Source organism: Columba livia, chromosome 2, assembly GCF_036013475.1.
Source record: "Columba livia isolate bColLiv1 breed racing homer chromosome 2, bColLiv1.pat.W.v2, whole genome shotgun sequence".
In the NCBI taxonomy this organism is placed as follows: Eukaryota; Metazoa; Chordata; class Aves; order Columbiformes; family Columbidae; genus Columba; species Columba livia.
The window spans coordinates 1,206,399-1,227,447 of NC_088603.1; the positions used below are offsets into that span (position 1 = coordinate 1,206,399).

The 21,049-nt window shown below is 46.2% G+C and overlaps 1 protein-coding gene across 3 annotated transcripts in view; it reads left to right on the forward strand.

The window, feature by feature from the left end:
• Window positions 1–21,049, forward strand: part of SMARCC1 (SWI/SNF related, matrix associated, actin dependent regulator of chromatin subfamily c member 1) — a 76,805-nt gene that overhangs the window by 19,057 nt on the left and 36,699 nt on the right. For all 3 annotated transcript variants that reach the window (XM_065054910.1, XM_065054909.1, XM_065054911.1), the window contains 13 exons: window positions 318–387; window positions 1,937–2,012; window positions 3,403–3,528; window positions 4,227–4,345; window positions 5,461–5,585; window positions 6,380–6,439; window positions 7,065–7,102; window positions 8,220–8,341; window positions 10,902–10,973; window positions 14,806–14,919; window positions 15,666–15,819; window positions 16,092–16,205; window positions 17,871–17,930. In XM_065054910.1, the coding sequence (XP_064910982.1) occupies window positions 318–387; window positions 1,937–2,012; window positions 3,403–3,528; window positions 4,227–4,345; window positions 5,461–5,585; window positions 6,380–6,439; window positions 7,065–7,102; window positions 8,220–8,341; window positions 10,902–10,973; window positions 14,806–14,919; window positions 15,666–15,819; window positions 16,092–16,205; window positions 17,871–17,930 (1,250 nt within the window). The remainder of the gene's footprint in view (window positions 1–317; window positions 388–1,936; window positions 2,013–3,402; window positions 3,529–4,226; window positions 4,346–5,460; window positions 5,586–6,379; window positions 6,440–7,064; window positions 7,103–8,219; window positions 8,342–10,901; window positions 10,974–14,805; window positions 14,920–15,665; window positions 15,820–16,091; window positions 16,206–17,870; window positions 17,931–21,049) is intronic.

Here is a 21,049-nt window from a genome sequence, read left to right on the forward strand (position 1 = left end):
ACTCTTGCAAGTGTTTTATTAAAATCTGCTTCACTGCCCTGACATTTGCCTTCAAAACTGTATTCTGTCGAAAGTCGCCGTCCCTGGAGGGCTGGACAGACGAGCTGAGGTTCCCAGGACACGGGGCAGTGCCGGGGTGGGTTATGGTTGGACTCGATCTTAAACGTTGTATCCGACCAAAAGGGTTCTATGATTCCCCATGGCAGATTTCTGTCAGAGATTCTCGCAATAACTTTACTACACCTGTGGAAAAGCAAGATAGTGTTTAATGTGCTTGACAGCCTGAACCTGATGCTAAATCTCTTTTCCCTTTGCAGATGAATGGTTGAGACCTGTGATGAAAAAAGACAAGCAGGTGCTGGTACACTGGGGCTTTTTTCCAGACAGGTAAAGCACACCCCAAATCTTCAGTTTGTCGAAGGAAGAGCGTTGATTAAAACTTGCAATTAGGAAAATCCGTGTCCTCAAAAGCGGCTCCGTTAGCTCGCCGGGTCCTGCCTCTCCTGGTAGCGTTGCTCTGGGGTTGCCAGCCCTGAACCCGCACGGGGACTCCTCTGTGCTTGGCTCTTGTTCTGTAGAATATCACGCCTCGTGCTGGCTGTTCTAACAACGTAACCTAAATATACGGCACCGTATTCCTGTGGTTTTGATATTGAATGGTCACACGTCACTGTTTATATTACAAAACAAACAGTAATTCCCTTACGCAGTGTAGCCACTCAGTCATTTAGTATTGCCGCTGTTTCTCCTCACCGTCCGAGAGTTGGAAAGAATGAATGCGTGGTTGAAGGCTGGGGCGCACGTACCTGTTGAGATCCAGGCAGGTGGGTCAGGCTGGAGAAGGGATCTGCTTTCTGCAGAGCGGCTGCTGAGGCTGCAGCTTGAACCTGATTCCAAAGGGCCAAGTGAGCCTTTCCTTAACCTTTGTAAGACTTTAAAGCAAAGAGAGAGGACTTCCAGTCCCCCAGTTGAGCTTTATTCAGCTAAGAACACAGCTTGCACCCCATGAGCTGGCTTCAGGCAAGTGCAGCTGGCTCCAAGTGCGGTTTTGAGAAAGCTGCGTTGTTTGGAGATGTTAAAAGACACCATGTGTACGGAAATGGATTTGTAATCACTGGTTGCTCAGTGCAGGTTGTGGAAAACCCAGCGGATGGATAACCCAGCGACTGCTCTGCTGTGCACGCAGACCATATTCATATTTCAGTGAGGAGAGCAACAAACAATCACACTTCAGTTCCTTTCTTCATACAGATGAAGAAACCTTAAATACTCAAGTTTGTGTTGACTCTGGGGGTGTGCACATGTGCTTATAAACACCATATAAGCATGAGGAACGCTCTGTGCACATCTCTTGCATATGACTTACCCCAGTTGTCCAGTACGTGCCCGATGTTGATTACAAAGTATTTTGGCTTTTGCTGTGGGTGCAGTTTCTCTGTATTTGTAAACAGGCTTTTGAGGGAATAGCATGTGGAAAAGCGAATGCAAATAGGAAACGGATTCTCCAGCAGTGGGATTGTAGGAGAGGATGGGTATTCCTTTCTTCTAGGAATCCAGTATCTCTTGCTTTGAACTCATAAGAGCAGAAACAAGTTAATTAGCTTAATGCCAGGGTTTGAGTAGGTGACTCAGAAACTGCATTGATACCCCTGAATCTAGAGAGCGCATTTGCAATTCTGAGCTGGAGCTGGCTGCACCGACATGGCCTTTACATTCACAAAGTTAAAACTTGGGTGCCCTGGACCCCTTTTCAGTGTGTCCTACTCCTGCAGCAACCAGGGATTGTTCCCTTAACTTCTCATTGCGTGGAGAACACTCGTTATTCTGCCCCAACAATATGACTCGCGCATATCAGAACTGCTGAACAGATATTCCTGCCGCTGATCTTGGTGGGTGAACTTGGTGGGGACCCATTCTGTTTTCTCCAACTCCACAGCTATGACACTTGGGTTCACGCCAATGAAGTAGATGCTGAAATTGAGGATCCTCCCATTCCCGAAAAGCCGTGGAAGGTGAGTGTCTCTTAAACAGCCTCCCAGAGTTCCTGTATCGGTGTAGCTCACGCTCAGGTGCTGCTGAATAGATCCGTCACCGTGCTGCTGCGGAGCAGGGGCTGTATTTCCATACGTATGGAAAAGCAGAGGGATATTTCTGGAGCTGTAATGAAAATGTGTGAAGCATTGCGTTGGTCTGGGGAGCAGCGTCGTTGAAAAAATACTTCATTAGTGAGTGTAGAAGGACAGAGCGATGCACCCCTGATAGTGCCGGGACAACCGTGTTTATTTGGGGGGACTTGAGGTGTTTTATGTTGAAGTTGTTCCATTCCGGCTCTGGGATGAAACCTGACGACTCATTAAATGCATAACGGCATCATATGGTGTTTGAGGAGAGGAACTGGGGAAAAAAACCTATCTTTGAGGTTTTTGGAAGAGTATTCTTAAAGAAAAGAACTATCAGGTCAGAAACGAGGTCACTACACATATATTACAGGGCTGGAAACATATTTGGTGTGGGGACCGTTCATCTTTTCCTAGAATATGGAAATAGCCAAAAATATTGAGCGTTAGATAACATGGCAATGAAGAAGCTTCTTTAGGAGAACAAGTGTGAATTTTTGACGTTTCTGGTGCCGGTGAAATGTTGCTCTTTGAGTTATTGTAATGGCAGCTTTACTATTACAACTGTCCCCAGAGTTAGAGCCAATGTGAAAGTGCCCGAGAAAACCAGGAGCTGCGTAAGGAATCCTTGAAGGCCTTGCCTTGTCTTTCTTCATGGAGAGGCTGCGTTTAATGGGAACGCTGCTCTCAACTGATGTCTTGATGCAAAAAGTCATCACTTTTCAATCTGTTGAATGTGTGAGCGCTCAGTCCACCATCAGCAGCCGTATTTAGGTTGTCTACATAATTCTTTCTCTACGGGAATGATTTGCCTTTCTGATTTAGCTCATTGCAAGCAAACAACACAGAGCAGTTACAATCAGAGCGTATTGAATACTGCTTTATTGTCCTTTTCTTGGACTTTATCCATCACATGCAATGTGTGTGTGTACGCTGTTGATCCAAGCAGCTCAGGTCAGAAAATAACTTGATGCCTGTTGAAACACAACTCATTCCACGTAGTTACCTGTAAATAACTGGAACGCATTATTTTGTGTATAAATCATGCTAATGCTCAAGAACTCTTTTTCAGCTGCGTAAAGCAGAACTTTATTTGAAGTCAAGATGGTCAATCTTTTCTTTGCAAGATGTGGGAAGCTCTTAATTGTTTGGCCTTTGTGCCAGGTCTCCTAAGGTGCTCTGTATATTTAGATCTTGATGGTGGTTTTCAGCATCCAAAGTGCGCTTTTAACACAGTTATTTTTCAGAAAGCAGCAGCACATCGATGTATCCTTCTGTCCTTCAGGTTCACGCCAAGTGGATCTTGGACACAGACGTGTTCAATGAGTGGATGAATGAGGAGGATTACGAGGTAGACGAGAACAGGAAGTCAGTGAGTTTCCGACAGAGGATCTCCATGAAAAACGAAGAGGTGGGTGCTCCTCCGCTTGGTGGCTGCCCTGTTGATACACTAATACACTTGATCTCTGCATAAGTCAAATTTTTTGCACTTGAAGTTGCTAAAATTAAGGCAATTAAACAGTTGGAGGTGCATCCGATAGCACAGCTCATTGTAACTTTTTTCCCTGATAGATGTCCTTTATCCCCAAGTGTAAGTGCACCCTTTGATTTTTATTATCCCCGCTCCCTGAGGATGGTGCAAGACGGGACCCACTCTTCTTGCTCATAACCGAAGCCTTGGGTGTGCTGAACACCATCAGTTAATATTTCATTCCCAAAGTCTCTGTACCAAAATACTCATTTTTGGATCCCTCCCAGTGTGGGGAGCGAGTCAGGACTCTGAAACACGTCCATTTGCCCTTGGGGCTGCTCGCTAGGAACTCTCCACTGATGGATGGAGGATATGGAACGAGTCGCACCGGCGTTTGGCTCGTGCTGTGTTTTCAGAGCACGGTTCTTCCGCACAAAAGCCGTTGCGGCATCCGGAGGGTGGCTGGAGAAAACGTAGGGGTTTTCACATTGACAAATTGAAGCTGGATGCAGAGCGCGTTGTTGCGTTATTATTGCTTTTAGATTCCCTGCTGTGGGATGTGTTAAGGAGTAGCGTAGCCTGACACCTGTCAATAACTGTCGCATTTGGGCTGAGTTAACTCCTCCGTTCTCTCCCAGCCTGTACGTAGTCCGGAGAGGAGGGACAGGAAAGCAGCAGCGAGCACAAGGAAGAGAAAACATTCTCCTTCTCCACCCCCGACTCCTGTGGAGTCCAGAAAGAAGACGGGGAAGAAGGGGTGAGTTTGGAGAATTTGGTGGGAATTTTCTCATGGGAAACTCTGTCATCTCTCACTTGTCTGACCTTCAATTACAGTAGAGTAATTATCTGTACAATAGACATGCAGTAGATGTGATGTATGTACCCTGCAGCCACGTCACCTGCAGGCGGAGGAGAACCCGGCGCGAGCTGCCGCGTTTCTGTGCAGGGACGGGCGTCATTGTGCATCGAGAGCAGAGCTTCTCAGATGGAAAGTTGCTCGGCCGCTTCTGAAGTAACTCAGAGCAGTTCTGTTAGTGCAGTCGTGTAGTACATGTGCACCTTTTGAAGCATAGCCCCATAAATTACTGCAATTAATTACTGCTGGGTGTTTTGAAGGCTGTTTCCCAAATGCACCTTTGAGATTTTTCCAACACTAGTTTGAGCTCAAGAAGAAAAAAAGGCCAATGTTATATCCAAATAAAAGCTTATTTATGGGTGTTTATGTTGGATATAAAGGGGGACACTTTGAAACTAAGAATTCAGGTCTTGTTTAATTGACCTGTTGGGCTCTAATAAGACAAAACTGGAAACTTCTCATCTGAGGTGAGAAAGCATTAGCTGATAATCTGAATTACCGGTTCGTTCCAAACGTGAAGCCTGAGTTGGGCGCTGTAAGGAGCGGTGTGGGTGACTGTGCCTTTGTTCCTCGGCACACAGGATCCATCATCCCTAACAGCCTTTTTCCTTAAGTCGGGCACCGTGCCTTGAAATGCTCCGTTGCCTTTTCCGTGCAGCAGATGCCCTGTTGCAGCTTTCAGAAGGACAGAGGGTGGTGAATCACGGCTCCTCGCGTCTCCCGCTGCGCTGTGCTGCCAGCGTGCCAGGCGGCTCCGGGCTGGAATCGACGTTTATACCCAGTGCCACTCTCCAGTCTTGAAACGGTGGAAAAGGCTTTTTGTTTTAAACTTATTTCATCTTAGTAATACACAGAACATATTTATCCTTAACTCCAGCAGCACCACTTCCTACAGCACTCATGGTTTCAGAAGTGTTGTAACCAGTTCCTTTAATCCTGGTATCTGAAGAATAACGTCAAGATGAGAACATCTGATGGTTGCAGCTGGCAGAGACTTTGTGTGTGATCTGTTCCAGACAAGCAGCCTTGTATGGGAAAAGGAGAGGCCAGAAAGAAGAGGATGAGCAAGAGGATCTGACAAAGGACATGGAGGATCCCACCCCGGTACCTAATATAGAAGAAGTGGTACTTCCCAAAAATGGTAAAATATGCATGCATTGCATTCTTTAGATATTAAAGCAATTGCTTAAACTGCATCGAAAAAAATACACATGTAATTTTTTTGTCGAATCTGGGAAATATTTTGTGGCCATAGGGTCAGGGGTGTGTACTCATCTCAATTTGTCTGGGCAGGAATATGACAGCTGAGAAGGGTGGCAGATTTACCTTCTTTGGGATTTTTGAAATACATTTGTTAAATCCACTTAAATGTGAAGTTTCATCTGTTTCAGGACTGTTCTCTGCCCTTAGACAGAGTTCGTGTTTGGAGGGATGGAGTTTTCTGGAGGCAAATAATTGTATGCCAGGTAGCCAAGATAAGCACATTAATTGAGTGAAACTCTTAACAACGTGATAAACATGTTCTTAATCCTTTACGGAAGAGCGTTGATCTGTGCAACACCTGTTAAGTAAAGATAAATAGGGAAAGGGATTCCTTCCATTAAGTCCTTGACACCAAACCATTGTGGGTGTCACACCGTGTGGTTTTCACCTGGTTTGAACTTGCGTGGAAGAATCGTACGTGTTGTACAGGTGGAGGAAAAAGCCCAGTGCTTGGTCCAAGGACTGTGTGGACAGAAGCTGCTTTGTGTTCAGGTCTGGAGCTGCAGAGACTTCAAACAAATGCTCTGTTGTGCTCAGACCGCACACATGAACTCTGCTGAACCACAACGACAAAAGCGTTGATGGATAAGATAGGAAAAGCACGCGGGACTGTGATAATTGTATCTCGTCTGGCGTTACTCATCGGAGTTTCGATCTTGCTTGCTCTTGCAGTGAACCCCAAGAAAGACAGTGAAAACACACCCGTGAAAGGAGGAACGGTCGCAGACCTCGGTAAAGCAAACACCCTCCAGCTCCCCCTGCCCGAGTTTAACAGCCAAGTCTTGCTCACAGGCCAACAGAATAAAGCTTTTTAAACCTCTCTGTTTTAAAATCTACTTCTTTTTTGAATTAATTCAGTTTTCATATGTATTTCAGTTTAAATATATTGGCTGTTCCCTCGCAGGCATCTATTTTTTTTTTAATATGACATATAAGTTCTATCTTGGCAGAATTTTGCCTTGGCTGGGCGTGCAGGTGAATCCCATGCTCACCAAGCTTTGCCAAGCCTTTGGCATAAGAGATACGACCCACTGTCCCGTGTTCTATTAGACAAGGCTACATCTAGGGCGCTGGGAAAGGCGGTAATTAGATATGGGTTCCTTATTGTGGAAAACTAATGATCCTTCCTCTGGGTTCTCCTGGGTTCCCTGGGCTAGCGCAGTGCCTGCACAGGGCTGACTTTGCCTTCCAGATGGGTGCTCCACTCTGCTTTCCTCCTCACTTGCCTTCCAAAACAAATGAAATATTCTTTACGGTTAACTGTTGCATTGTTAGAAGGGCTTCTGAGCAATCCGATGCTTTTTATTAGTGTAATTCTCAATTATCAGTGTAATTTTTCAATGTTTTTACCTTTCAGATGAACAGGATGAGGAGACAGTGGCAACTGGAGGCAAGGTAACAGTGGCTGTTTCTTGCTAAGTTGGGTGGAAACTCAGGTTCATAGAATCGCAGTGTGGTTCGGGTTGGCGGGACCTTCCTTCAGAGGCAACAATTCCTTCCTCATGTCCGGCCTGAATCTCCCTCCTTCAGTTTAAACCATCACCCTTGTCCTGTCACAACAGGCCCTGCTCAAAGTCTGTCCCATCTTTCTCATGGGCCCCTTTTAAGTCCGCACTAAGGTCTCCCCGGAGCTTCTCTTCCCCCGCTGAACACCCCAAGCTGCAGAACACCTGAAATTCCCAGGAGGCTTGTGTTGGGAAGCAATAGCGAGTGACCAAAGACTCGTCCTCTGCTTGGGAAGGTGTCTTCACAGCCCTGTACAGGCAAACTCGTGGGTCTGCTCACCCTCCGAGTGAAGCAAATCCCGGGATGTGCAGCGTTCCAGGCTGAACTTGGTATCTCTTCTTCACAAGAGAGACATAGCTGATACCAGCTTTAAAACAGATCAAAGTGATTTTATCCAAGCAAAAATCGAGGGTAATGAGAGGCAGTTTTGAAACTACTACTGCTGACAAGTGTTTCCCAGTAAACCAGGAGTAATGAGTCTGATTTCCTTTAATCCTCTTCTGAGGAGTGAAAAGTTTAACGGGGGAAGAGTCGCAAAAAATACAACCCGTCTTAGGCTATATTAGAAGTTGGTGTTGTGTCAGTAAGTGGAGATGGCAGCAGGAGCTGAGCTCACAGCTTAGGAAGTGCCCGATTTGCGCTGTATTCGTTACACGGCTTTGTAGAATACTCCAGAATCGAAAAGCAGTGTTTTCTCCTGTTGTTAGACCACGCTTAATTTTATAACCAGGACACAAAGCGCGATCTGACTGTGCTGCCAAGTATGTCCTTGAGATTCGAGATTCTGTAACAATTTGTTACTGGCCTTGTGCTTTAATATTTTATCAACACAGATGACACACTTTGTGGTCCCTGAGCTTTTCCCTGCTGACTAGAAATTGCGTCAAGAGAACTTTATTCTGCCCAGATTGGCAGGGGCTTGTTTTCAGGCACCTTTGTGCTTGTTGGGAGTTGTCGGGTGTGTCTCTTGCCACCTGTTGATGGTTTTATTTCCTCCGTGATACAGGAAGATGAAGATCCGAACAAAGGCGATCAGAGCCGGTCGATCGATCCTGGCGAAGATAACGTCACGGAGCAAACCAACCACATCATTATTCCCAGCTATGCATCTTGGTTCGACTACAACTGGTAAGGAAGTCATTGGGAACTGGGGGAAGACTTAGACTTTTGGTGTTTTTCTCATAAACGAAGCTGAGAGCCGGGAGGAATGGCCTTTGCTTGGCTCTGGTCCCTGCGTGTGCTGCATCTTGGCCATTTTCTGAGCTGACTTCTTGCAGTTTCCAGGGTTCCAGAACGAGGAAGAGAATTCAGGCAGCGTAGATCTTCAGTTCACCTGCTCAGCATTTTTTGCTTTACATTGATTTTTATTTTATTGATTTTTATTTTAATTTACTTCCCTAGTCCTTGACTGATCATTCTATGTTCTTATCTATTTCTGAACACCGGTGGCTTTGTATTTTGCTTCAGATCTTGGCTCTGAGGAGAAGTCACTGGAGTATGGGGAGGACTCTGGTTTCAGTCTGGGATCTTGGAGTCGGAGGTTTACGGTGCGCTATGGCCACATACCCACTGTAGTAACCCCGATGTTCTCAGTGTGCTCACACTTGTGTGGTGTGGGAAGAGAAGCAGGTGATGGTTTGGGAATGAAGGGCCTTCTGCAAGTTAAATTCTTATGTATTTTTATTTTTTTTTTAAATAGAAACTTTTTTGGAGACAGAATAAGAACCAGACGGTTGTCTGGAAAGGCTGTCACTTGAGCGCGCCTTTAGTCTTAGCTCCAGGAGTTGAGACGCTGTTTAGGCCGGGGTCTGCAACGATGTGCTGTGATGTTTGAGGGTCCACATGCACCTTTAACTTTTGATGGCAGTGAATGGGATCTGAGCTGTGTCAGGGTTGGGTCAGTGTTTGTAAAGTGAAGGTACTATAATATCATCCCTAGGAAGAAATAATAATAACAGAAATTATAATTATTAATTTTTATTATTACTACTATTAATAATAATAATAATATTACTGTTATTATTCCTGCTACGACTTTGTCACGGTTGCTCTCACACTATTGTACAAGTGCCTTCTGGGAGCGACTGGTTAATAATGGTTGGTTGGAAACTCTTGATTGGTGCATTTGTAGTAGCAACAGTTGTTTTATAGTGTTTCTGAGAGCAAAATCACCCTGAAACCCAGCGAGAAGGCCCATGGAGTGTTTCTGCAGTGTTGCTGCTGTTGTGCCAGCAATGTGCTGCTTGGTTTGGGTAAATGTATTTAAGAAATCGCTGCCTGCAGTGATATTTGCGAATATTCTCATGTCTCCGGTCTCAAGCTGGACAATAGTTCTAGTCTGCTTCTCTCAGAATGTTTCATAAACTGCGGGTGGAGTCCTTGCTAAAATCAGTGTTCTGATAAAAATATATACCTTGTTTAATCTCGTGCTCTAGGCAAGTGCATTGCCACAACTGGAGAACTGCCTACTGAAACCTCAACAGTGCGTGGGTTGATGTTCGGCTTTGAGTATTTCCTGTGGATGGCAGATTAGAAGTGTGATCAGTGCGAAAGGGCAGTGGTGGTGTAGGTCAAAAACTGAACGTATGGATTTGTAAAGGATATGTGATTCTGTGTTTCCTTTGGAAATAACAGTTCTTGAAGGACCATTGTAGTTCTCCAGGTTTCAACTTGCATAAAGCTTGTGCCGTTCTCTAAGTTTCTAAGTTACTCCGACAAGCCCTGAATTTCTGACACTGCTTAGAAAATTGATGTATTTAAACCTCGAAGCTGTTTTCTCACTTAGTAATAGGTGGGTTAAACCTCGGATCCTTCAGAGAATTTGCATATTAAGATTTGGAAAAAAAGTTGACTCACCAAGTTCTAAACGTTCTGTTTTCTTGGGTTGTGACTTTGCTTTGCAGTGAGAACCCTCTTATGTACCACATCCTGTACCATAGATAGCCAAATGATCTTGTTCGTTTGTGGCTGGTCTTGCTCCACAGGTGCAATCACCCTGCAGTTAAAACATTGCAGGACCACATTTCCTTATTTATGTTCTAATAAATCACATCACGCCCTCCAATCCTTAATTTAGGAACTACAGGAACGTGATTTCGGGAGTTTCTGCGGTGTTATTTATGTTGTTGCACAGGTAGTACCTGCAGAAAGGAAGATTCTACTAAACGTATGAACTTCAGTACTTGACCTGCAACAGCTCTGGAAGGAAAATAATTAATGTATCTGTCAAACAACTAAAGCTGAATGTTCTGCAGTCTTTCCCTTCGTTTGTTTTATATACTGCATGTCACCTCGTGATGTTCTGCTCGTCCACATGCAGTCGGATTTTGCTCCATATTCCTTCTTCGGAACACAAAGGGGAAGAATTCTTTTTAAGACAGCGCTTGGTTGCTCTAAATATCCATAATTCAGTTTTATTGCCGCGGTGGAGCGGGGACAATAAAGCTTTGCTTTGGGTGCGCAGTTCTGCTTCAATCAACGACTGAATTTTGTGATGCTTTTTTAACACAGCGCTGCTTATTTGATAAAAATACGGTTCATTTCAAAGAGTCAAGCTAGAATATGAGGGTTATTTAAACAAGTAACCTTTGCTAGAAATGTTCTCCCTCAAAATAGTCATTTGAAGGTGTGCAGGGTGCTCTTAAGATTATTTAGGATTTGGCATCTGAATTGTGTGTTTGTGTTACAGTATTCACGTGATTGAACGTCGTGCTCTTCCTGAATTCTTCAACGGCAAAAACAAGTCCAAGACTCCAGAAATGTAAGTAAAAACATGTGAATATGGGCCTCTAATTCTTTGGCAAGATAAAGGAGCTCCCAGTTCTGTTAGCCCTGCGGTCGCTTCGGCCCACGTGTGTTAAACTGGGGTTGTTGCTAGGGACGCACAGAAAGGAAGGAGCACCTGTCAGCCTCTGTGTGCTCTGCGCATGTCCGTAGGGGAGGTCAGAGTCCAAATATCAAATGAAAAGGTAATAGTGGTTATCCAGGAAAAATCAAACTAGTTTCTCCCAAGTAATACTGGAACAAATGATTGAGTTTTCTGCGGTACAGGACGTGGTCGTCTTCCAAAGACCTCTGAAGAATGTCATGAGACTAGAAACGCAATAATCCTCGCTGGGTTTGTGTCTTCTCCCGCCACGCTGTATTTTGGAGGGCCGGGAGTTGTGTGTAGGCGCCGGTTGGCGAGTTGACTGTCGGCGCTGTGCCGGGCTGCGGAAGGGGTTTGGAACAGCTACGGGAGGTGAGTTCACGGCTCCCCGAGCAGCTGATGGGTGATTCCGAAAGCGCAGGTGAGGGCTGGAAAACGCGTCTTCACGGGCCCGAGATGTGCCTGTGTTTTCATACTGGGTAGTCAGGCTGAAACCGGAGAGCTGGGGTTGTGCATTGCAGGAAGAGAGAGACTTTTTTCTGATGGAGCTGTTGCAGACATTTCAGTGCCATTTAAATGTTGGACGTGCACGTTAATCCAGGCGGAGTTCTTGCCCTTGAATCTAGGTCTAGTTTGTGCCTGTCTCATCCCTTTGTGGGATCTGAGATCTGCTGCACGACTCGAATGTTCTTAATTCAAAATATGCACAGGCAGAGTTGTTTAAACAGCTTCGACAGCTTCCCTGAAGCTGTTTTAAGAGAAACAAAGCTGATTATTGTCTTGAAGTATTGTAGCTTTTTCTGTACATGAAATGATGAACTCCTGATGTGATTTAGCGATGTAACACGGTAAGTTGCTGATTTGGCCTCGAATGTTATCTTGAGGATCTGCGACAGGGCTTATGTGTGTTGGTGAAGATCCATCTCCCCTTCTCTGAGAGCTTCCTACCACTAAACTTAGTTATTCAGAGCGGTCTGGAAAGATTATTGATTAAAGGAAGATAATCAACATCAGGCTTTTGAACAATGTGTTTTGTTTCTATTAAAATTATAATTCTAAAACCTCAGAGTTCACACACACGCACAAAAAGTGGTAAATTTTAAGAGGATTGAACACGTGTCGACTTGGACAGCGGAACCAGGCCCGTTGTGTTCATCTTGGTGTCAAGTCTTGGTCTAGTTGCAGAGCAACTTTTGGGGATTTTAAGCCAATTTTTAAAAAATTAGCTACTAAATGAAGCATTTGAGGTATCTTCTCAGTACACTGTTCTATCGTCAGCAAAGCTGCGCTTTTTTCACACACAACATTTCTTCAAACTCACTTTTTCTCTCAGTTTCTCTCTAGTTTAAGTGACAGTGACAATATCACCTCACGTTGCTCTTCCAGCAGGTAAACGAGACATTTCGGAGTGTTCTTGTGCTTGAATCTCCTCTTCTGGGGCGTGACTGGTGTTTTGTGAGGCTTCTTATCTAATCTGGATAGAAATTAAGCTTTTTCAGCCTGGAGAAGCATTGGGAGACCTTATTGTAGTTGCCCAATGGGCAAGGAGGTTACGGAGGAGATGGAGCCAGGCTCGTTGTCAGGGTGTGTGCCGGGAGAAAAACAAGTCAAGACTGAAACACGGCGAGTTGGACCTTGACGTAAGGAAGATCTGTAGCTCTGAAGAAGATGAAGCGCTGGGATGGGACTTTGGGAAGCTGAGGATGTTCCTTTGGGGTTCTCAGGCCTGGCTGAACACCAGGCCCTGAGCAGCCTGGTCAGAGTTCAGCGTTGACTTTGGTTTGAGTTGGAAGATGAGCTTAGACTGATTTCCAGTCTGTAGTCTTCACTTGCAACTCCTGTGCACGTCTGAGTTGCAGAGGTAACTACAGCTGCATCACTGATTCCAGAATGGATTTGGTGCAGAACATATTTGACACTAACTCCGCTCCATCAGTTTTACTATTCAGTCGGTTTTTGGTTTGGGGTTTCTAGGGCTCGGTGGCTGAGACTGCAAACAGATTATTGTGAAAGAACGCTCATCTTTCGTATTTCCCCTGGTGTGGTCATCGTGTAATCCCAGGCCTCCTGTTTCAGGTGGCATCAGAACATCAAGTCTCCTGATACTGAGCTGCTGCTGCTGGTTTTTGCCGATGAGAGAAGCAGATTAGGGACTCACTTCTCCCCATCCTGATCTTATCCTCGAGATGTCTTCTTGTTGCCATTTAGGGATTGTAGGAGCAGCCTGTGCTCTTGGCCTTGTGTTTTCTTTTAAAATAAGATAGAAACATCCTTCTGAATGGAAACGTCGTGCCTCAGCTTAGCTACAAAATCCCGTGTTTCAGAGACTCGCGCAGGTTCGTTCTTGTGACAGTCGTACCGGGGGGTGGTTTCTGTCTTAAAAGAGGCTTTAAATAAAGGTTAGTTGACTTATGTTTCTTGCTGTTGACGAGTTGTAGCTGATGGCTCGTGTTATTGGTGCAAACAGACTCCCTTCAGGAGAAACTGGGGATGTTTGCATCTTAGGCTTCTCTCTTCACCTCATACCGTTAACTAACGTTACCTTGTAACCTCAGCTAATAAGTATTAAACCAATTTCTGCAGCAGGACCGATTTGAAGGGCCAATTCTGGAGGAGGTAGCAGCCCCGTTCTCTCCAGGAGCGCTCAGAAATGTTCCTGAACATCCCATTTGGAAGGAGCTCCTGTGCTGTTTCTTGCCTACCAACCATTCGACATGGAGCAGCCCAACATCTCATTTTTTCCAGCAAGTTTCATATATAATTAGGGACTTCATATATAACATGAGATTTTGGCAGGAAGGTGTGCTTGCAGCACCTGTCTGCTCGTGTCTTGCCTGTGCAAGGAGCTGCTGTGTCTCGGTGTGGTGATGTTTTATAGCAGCTGCCTTTGCAGGCTGCAGACCAGACGGCCCCGGCGTGAGTTTTCCAAAGGCAGAAATCTTATAATACCCCGTTTTGAACGTGTCTTTGCACTCGTATTTGGCGCGTTGGTTTTGTTCCCTCTGAACTATAGGGCTAGCAAGAATTTTATGGTAGTTTCTTTTGTTCTAAATGCATTAAGGAGCATGAATAGGTTCCGGAAACTTTCTGACGAAGCCTGTGATGGAATGTCTGCAGTGCAGGCAATGGGCTGAACCCCAGAACCTGCTGATTTGCGCTGTTGTGCACCAAAACCCGGGATCCGTTTCTGCTTTTTGCGAGCCCGGAGCACCGTGCTGCCTTCTGGGTTCTTCATTGTGCTTTGCAGAGATCATCTCTGTTTTGCTGGTCTCTAACCTTGCCCTACTCATCTTTTTGTGCGTTAAAGAGTCCCCATGCAGGAACGGTGGCGTTCAGCCCAGTGGACTGTGTCTGGGTTAGTGTGCAGCGTGGTTCCTGCGGGCTCGCGGACAGGATTGAGGATTATTTCACCTGTTCCCATGTGAAATCTGTTTCCTGCGCCCTGTTGTGCGAGAGTTTGGTTAGTGACCAAGCTGCAGCAACTGTTTGTGCAATTTCAGCAAATCTGAACCAAGAGAATCCAGAATAAAACAATATGGGTCATATTCAGTATATAACAATAAATCCTACTTACCTCTTGCTTTCGATACCGATTCTTAAATTTCATCAATAAAAATTAACCTGTGGGTATTTGCTTGTCAGTAATACAGGTGAATCCTGAAACATATATTTATAGCTTTGTCAGACATCAGCGTACATGAAGTGCCTGTCAATTGTCTTCCAGATACCTGGCTTATCGCAACTTCATGATCGACACCTATCGCTTAAACCCTCAGGAGTACTTGACCAGCACGGCGTGCAGGAGGAACCTGACGGGAGACGTGTGCGCCGTCATGAGGTAAAACCACCCGCCTTCCAGCCGCGGCCTGGGCTTGAACAGAAAATAAAGAGGAGCTGCGTTGGAAATGCTGCGGTGCGACAGCGTGGTGCGGGCAAAAGCCGCCACATCGCACTGTTAATTAGCAGGCAGCTCCCCTGCTTTTATGGGAACCAGATTATTTTATACTGTTCTTTATTGCTAATATTCTGCTTGCTGAGCCATGCCTGCGGAGTTTGGGGCTTAACTTGTGGTTATTTAGGTTCTGCTGTTCAGTGACTCGGTGGAGTTTATTCAGAAGTTCCAGCTGTGTGACTCGGTGTTGTGGGTTTGTGTCTGGCCAGCCCGGAGCTGGGAGGCACAGCGGGGCCCTGCAAACGTGCGCAGTGTTGGTTTGCTGAGGAACAGCTACACAGAGCCGAGGGACGCAGCTTGATGTTTGTGCAGCCCTCGCAATCCGTACAGGGGCTGCAAACGGTTCCATGCACACAGCCCTCACTTTGCATTTGTCCTTAATAATGTAAATTCCTGCTATCCGTAACCAAAAACGTCATCTTTTGTTTTATGCAACATGAAGTGCAGTCAAGTCTGCATAAAATTCACGCTGTGTGATTATTTATCGCTATTTGTGATTAGTGAAGGATTATAGAAGATTCAGGGTCGCTTTTTCATCCAGAAACACAAACTTCTTCCCGTCTTGTCTCCTTCCTGCACTGTGGAGCAAGGCGTTAGTTGTTCAGGTCTGAATTTGTGCTGTTGTCTCGTAGGGTACACGCTTTCCTGGAGCAGTGGGGGCTCATCAACTACCAGGTGGACCCCGAAAGCCGCCCCATGGCCATGGGGCCTCCCCCGACTCCCCACTTCAACGTCCTGGCCGATACGCCCTCCGGGCTGATGCCGCTTCACATCCGCACGCCGCAGGTGAGCCCCGCGCCGACATCTCCGTAGCGTGGATTGTGCGTGATTTGCTGAAATGTTCCCTTGTTCATCCGTCTGGGTTGAGAGTTTCACGTAGTTGGAACCTCCAAAATAAACCTGCTGGTATTGCGTGCAAGTGGTGTTATGTAAGGTCATCTCTGCAGGTTCGTGTTGAACTGAATTGAGTCCGTGTTCTGGTTAACGCTGGTCTAAAAGCCTTGGATAACTTTAAATTCCTGCCTCTCTCACCTTCCTCTTGCAACGTTTGGCCGCAGGTTCCAGCTGCTCAGCAGATGTTGAGTTTTCCTGAGAAAAACAAAGAGAAACCGACTGATCTGCAGAACTTTGGCCTTCGCACAGACATTTACTCAAAAAAGACTTTAGCAAAGGCAAGTATGTTGGGATTGTTTTACCCCTGCGCCTTGTATTAAGGCTCCTTCCTCAAGTGTCCTGCACTAGGTCACATTGGGTAACATGTTACACTTATATTTTCGGTTTAGATTTCTTCCATCTCGATGTAGGATGTTAAGATACCACACTTAGGGTTGTGTTAGAGAATAGGGAGCTGTACCTATGCCGAGCTCCGCAGTGCTGTCAGTCCCCAGGCACTGGACTCGTGGCGTGTTATTGCGTATTGCACCTGAGTGGTTCCGAACCAGCAGACTGTCCAATAATTCAATACAGAATCCGAGGTCTTCCAGCAGGGTCTTTACCTGCATTCCAAGTCTGAGCAGGGTTTGCCAGACTGAGAGAACTAGAAACCGGCTCGACTACAGAAGGTGTCACAAAACCATCGTGGGGATGTTTCAGCCCTGTCTTTGCAATCTGCTCTATGGTACAGTTAAAGTCTTGAGGTGCCATTGCAGTGGTGGCAGTAACTCCACAACCTGTTGCCTCTAATTCCTCCTGCCACCTGATACCATCTAAAAAACAACAAAACCAAACCACGAGAGGGTTTCTTTATAAAGCCTGGTTCCATGTCACGTTTCATGGAGTGACTTTTTCACTTCGATTAAGGAGGTATAAATATTCACCAAATTAATACGTCTTTTCCTGGTTCCAGCCTCTGGTTCTGGTTACAGGCGTCTCTAGCAATGGATTTAGCAGGTTTGTTGGCAGAGGTTGACTTCCCTGTTTGTTTTGTGCGTGTGGCAGTTGCTGTTTGGGCTGGCGGTAGCGGCCGCCTCGATCAGCTGCCGCGTGACTCACGCTGGTGAATGCTCTCTGTGGGCTGAGATGGGAGAGGTTTGCTCATCCTAATGCCCTTTTCCTTTGGCTGTGGTCTTGCTCAGAGACATCCATTCTAGATGATGTTGTTTCATAAGCAGGTGACAGGGCTGCTTTGATCTGTGTTTGACATACAATGGATTTGGGTGTCTGTAATCGTGGACATAGGGAGTTTTCACCCTATTTCATGGAAATAGGGGGTTTTGTAGCTTTTAGGACCTCTCAGGAGTTAACCATGAGGTGGAGATTTGGGAGCAGCAACTCTTAGAGCAAATGATTGCTAAATTTGCAATTACCTGACTGTAATTACTCTGTGGCTGCATGGCAGCTGCAGGCTCGGTTATTCCGTTGCGTGTTGGCTGCTGTTGTCCTTTGGTGTGAATTATAGAATGATTGGTGTAAACTGCTCTGTTCTTGACTTGATTTCACTGGCCAAAGCCGAGGTGACTGCACGCTGTCAGCACTCCAAGGGGTTTTATTAGGAAAGTCCTCTTTTCCCTTTGCTGTATGTGCAAGCAGAGGTAGCTGGGAGCCGGCAGAACTGGGGAGCAAATCACTTGGAGTAAAAGAGGAGTTGCAGGTTCTCCGGCCGTATTGGAAGGGGCGATCTGCAGCCCCAGGGACTGCAGGAACCTGCTCGTCTGTGGGAGCGAACGGAACCACTGTGCGAGAGAACCAGGGACTGGTACATGTACTAGGAACGCTGTGAAAGGCGCATGTTGAGTGGATTAAATCACAGGTTCTTCTCCCTTCCTCCTTAATGTTTTCTTCTAAGAGGTTCTATGCAAAAAGACCTGTATTTCACTTTTTTTTCCCGTCTTTTGCAGAGTAAAGGTGCAAGTGCTGGACGAGAATGGACGGAACAAGAGACGTTGCTGCTCTTAGAAGTAAGTTCATGAGGGTGAAACCAAAGGCCGGGAAACCAAAACGTGCAGGGTGTTACACGCTTTAAAAACCTACGTATCGGTGGTTCGGTTGTTTTGAAGTGGCGTTAGATGACAACTGCAATGCTTTTAGAGAGATGGAAATAGCGAAGCAGGTTTGCGGTGGGAAACGATCTCTTGGGATGTGACTGATAGAGCTGGAGAAGGGGAACGGCCGAGCACCCGTGTGGTCGTGGCTTTTACATTGGTAAAAGGTTACAGCTCTCTTTCAAAACCGTGTCTCTTTATTTGACCATCGTGACTACAAGAATGTTACTACTAAAAAGAGATGACGGTAGCATCTGTGTCGTAGAGGGACTTCATGTTATTTAGGGTTCGGTTCTATCTCCTGCAAGACAGAAATGACGTATTTAAGAACGTTCCATCAACCCAAGAACAGATCTTGCAGCACAGAAAGGTCCTTTTGTTGAACAGCAGTTACTAGCAGGGTGAAATAAGCAATGATTTACCTCCACTAAGGTGAATATTCTGAAACTCTGGGTCTTTCCAGGTTCTCGGCTATGCCATAGCACGCCAAGGGAAACCACTGAGTTTTGAAGTTTAAATAGTTAAGAAGCAGATGAGTCTGTTTCCCATCTCCTCCCACTAAGGGAAGGTTTTTATTTGGTTATGTCATCCTCTACATCACCTCGTTCCTTTAGCCACCCCGCTGCACTTGGTGTATTCCTTAAGCTTTTTCTGGAACGCTATGAGAAACACGCACGAGGTGACTCAGGTCACATCGGTGCTGTGAAAATGAGGTCAGGGCGCTGGTAGCGCGGCAGAACCGCGGCTCTGGCCCCAGAGGCTTCGCTGATGCTCTGGAACCACGTGCTCGCTGCCGGGTCTCTTGGAGCCTGGGCTGAAAAGCATCACCCGGCAGGATCGTGTTCTGCTCCGCGTCACCGACATCAGGCAGCGCCGTTTGTCACGGCTCTTGGGCAAAGAACAGTCTCGGTGGCCTGAAATAATTGATGTGCTGCCACTTTCTATAACGAAATTATCATCCACCAAGCTTTTGTTTCCAGGAACATTTTCTTGATGTAGAGATGGTTGATTTTCTTTATTTTTTTCCTTATGTAATTCAGGGTTCTTGCAATTCGAGGTTCTGGTGTAAGAACTCCATTTGGGGGGAGTTTTTTGTGTGTATGTGGTTAATTGCAAAGAGCTTCGTTCAGGCTGCACCTGCGTGATTGTTCTGGGGCTTTGCATGTTGACATGTGTCAGTAAACCCACTGAAAAGTGAATTTCCTAAGGAAAAGCACAGCCAGTGGCTCTCGGCAGCGCTCCGCATTCTTGTATGGAGAAACAAGGCGAAAATCTTGATACACTGACACTCTTTGCTTACTAATATTAATATTTGAAATTAATTCTTTTAATGTTTGTGGCTTATGGTCACACATAGCAAGTAGTAGCCTAATGAAATAATCCAGATGACATCTTCTTTGTTTTAAAGAAACAAAATGGAAAACCCTTAAGTCTTGAGACTGCGATTTTATTTAATGCGGGTTTAAATTAATAATGTTTTTGTTCTTCGTTCTTTGTGGATTTAACCTATGAATAAATCAGTAAAGTGTATCTCAGTTCAAGCATAAGTAATTCAGCTCAAACAAGCCAGCTCAGTCCAATTAAATCCTCAGGGTAGCTTTGGGCAAATATATATGCAGTGAAATTCCAGAGAATAAATCTTATCTAAAGTAATGATTGTCCTTCTGCCTGTTGACTGAATAAATTGGGGGGAGGAAATAGTGTTTTCCTGCCAGAGTCATAGCACAGAATCACAGAATGGAGTGGGTTGGAAAAGACCTCAGAGCTCATCCAGTCCAACCCTTGGTCCAACTCCAGTCCATTGACCAGATCATGGCACTAAGTGCCATGTCCAGTCTCAGTTTAAAAACCTCCAGGACGGTGAGTCCAGCACCTCCCTGGGCAGCCATTCCAATCCTGACCACTCTCTCTGCACAGAATTGCTTTCTCATCTCCAGCCTCAGTTTCCCCTGGCAGAGCTGAAGCCCATGGCCCCTTGTCCTATTGCTGACTGCCTGGGAGAAGAGCCCAATCCCCACCTGGCTACAACTGCCCTTCAGGTAGTTCTAGAGAGTGCTGAGCTCAGCTCTAAGCCTCCTCTTCTCCAGACTAAACAAGCCCAGCTCCCTCAGCCTCTCCCCATAGGGCTTGTGTTCCAGTCCCTTCCCCAGTCTTGTTGCTCTTCTCTGGACCCGCTCCAGCACTTCAATCTCTTTCCTGAGCTGAGGGGCCCAGAACTGAACACAACACTCCAGGTGTGGCCTCCCCAATGCAGAGCACAGGGGAAGGATCACTGCCCTTGTCCTGCTGACCACGCTGGTTTGGATACAGGACAGGACACCATTGGCCTTCTTGGCCACCTGGGCACAGTGTTGGCTCATGTTGAGCTTCCCATCCATTAGTCCCCCAGGTCCCTTTCTGCCCGGCTGCTCTCCAGCCACTCTGCGCCCAGCCTGGAGCGCTGCAGGGGGTTGTTGTGGCCAAAGCGCAGGACCCGCCACTTGGCCTTGTTGAACTTCAGCCCATTGGAATCAGCCTCCAGGCCGCGGCTCCACATCCCGCACAGCGCTGCTCGCGCATAGTGAGGCGCGTTCGCAGCCGTTTTTAGTGAGAACAACTATTGCGAGAGCCTGTTTGTCTGGCAGAGAGATAACGAGCAATGGAGGAGAATGAGGAAAAACCCCCTGCGTGGCCATGAAAAGCAAAGCTGATCTAATATGCCGATGGGGTTAAAAAATGGATGGACAGCAACACGGAATTTACATCGCTGAGGTGGAATTGGGGAAAGTGAAATGAAGGTTGAACGTTGGATAAATATTTCCCTGTGAACTCGGCATTTTCTCATTTCTTCAAACACTTGGGCAAGATCGGGTGGACTAGATGATCGTGATGATGTTCCAACCAAAACGATTCTGAGATTGGACAGGAGAAGGGTTCGTAAGCCATTGGGGGCTGTTGGTTCGTGCAGTATGGACCAGGCTGTCCAGTGTAGCCCGTCCATGGTCCGTTCCATTTTCCCCGGCTGACCTTCAACATCCCTGATGTGCCCCAGGGCC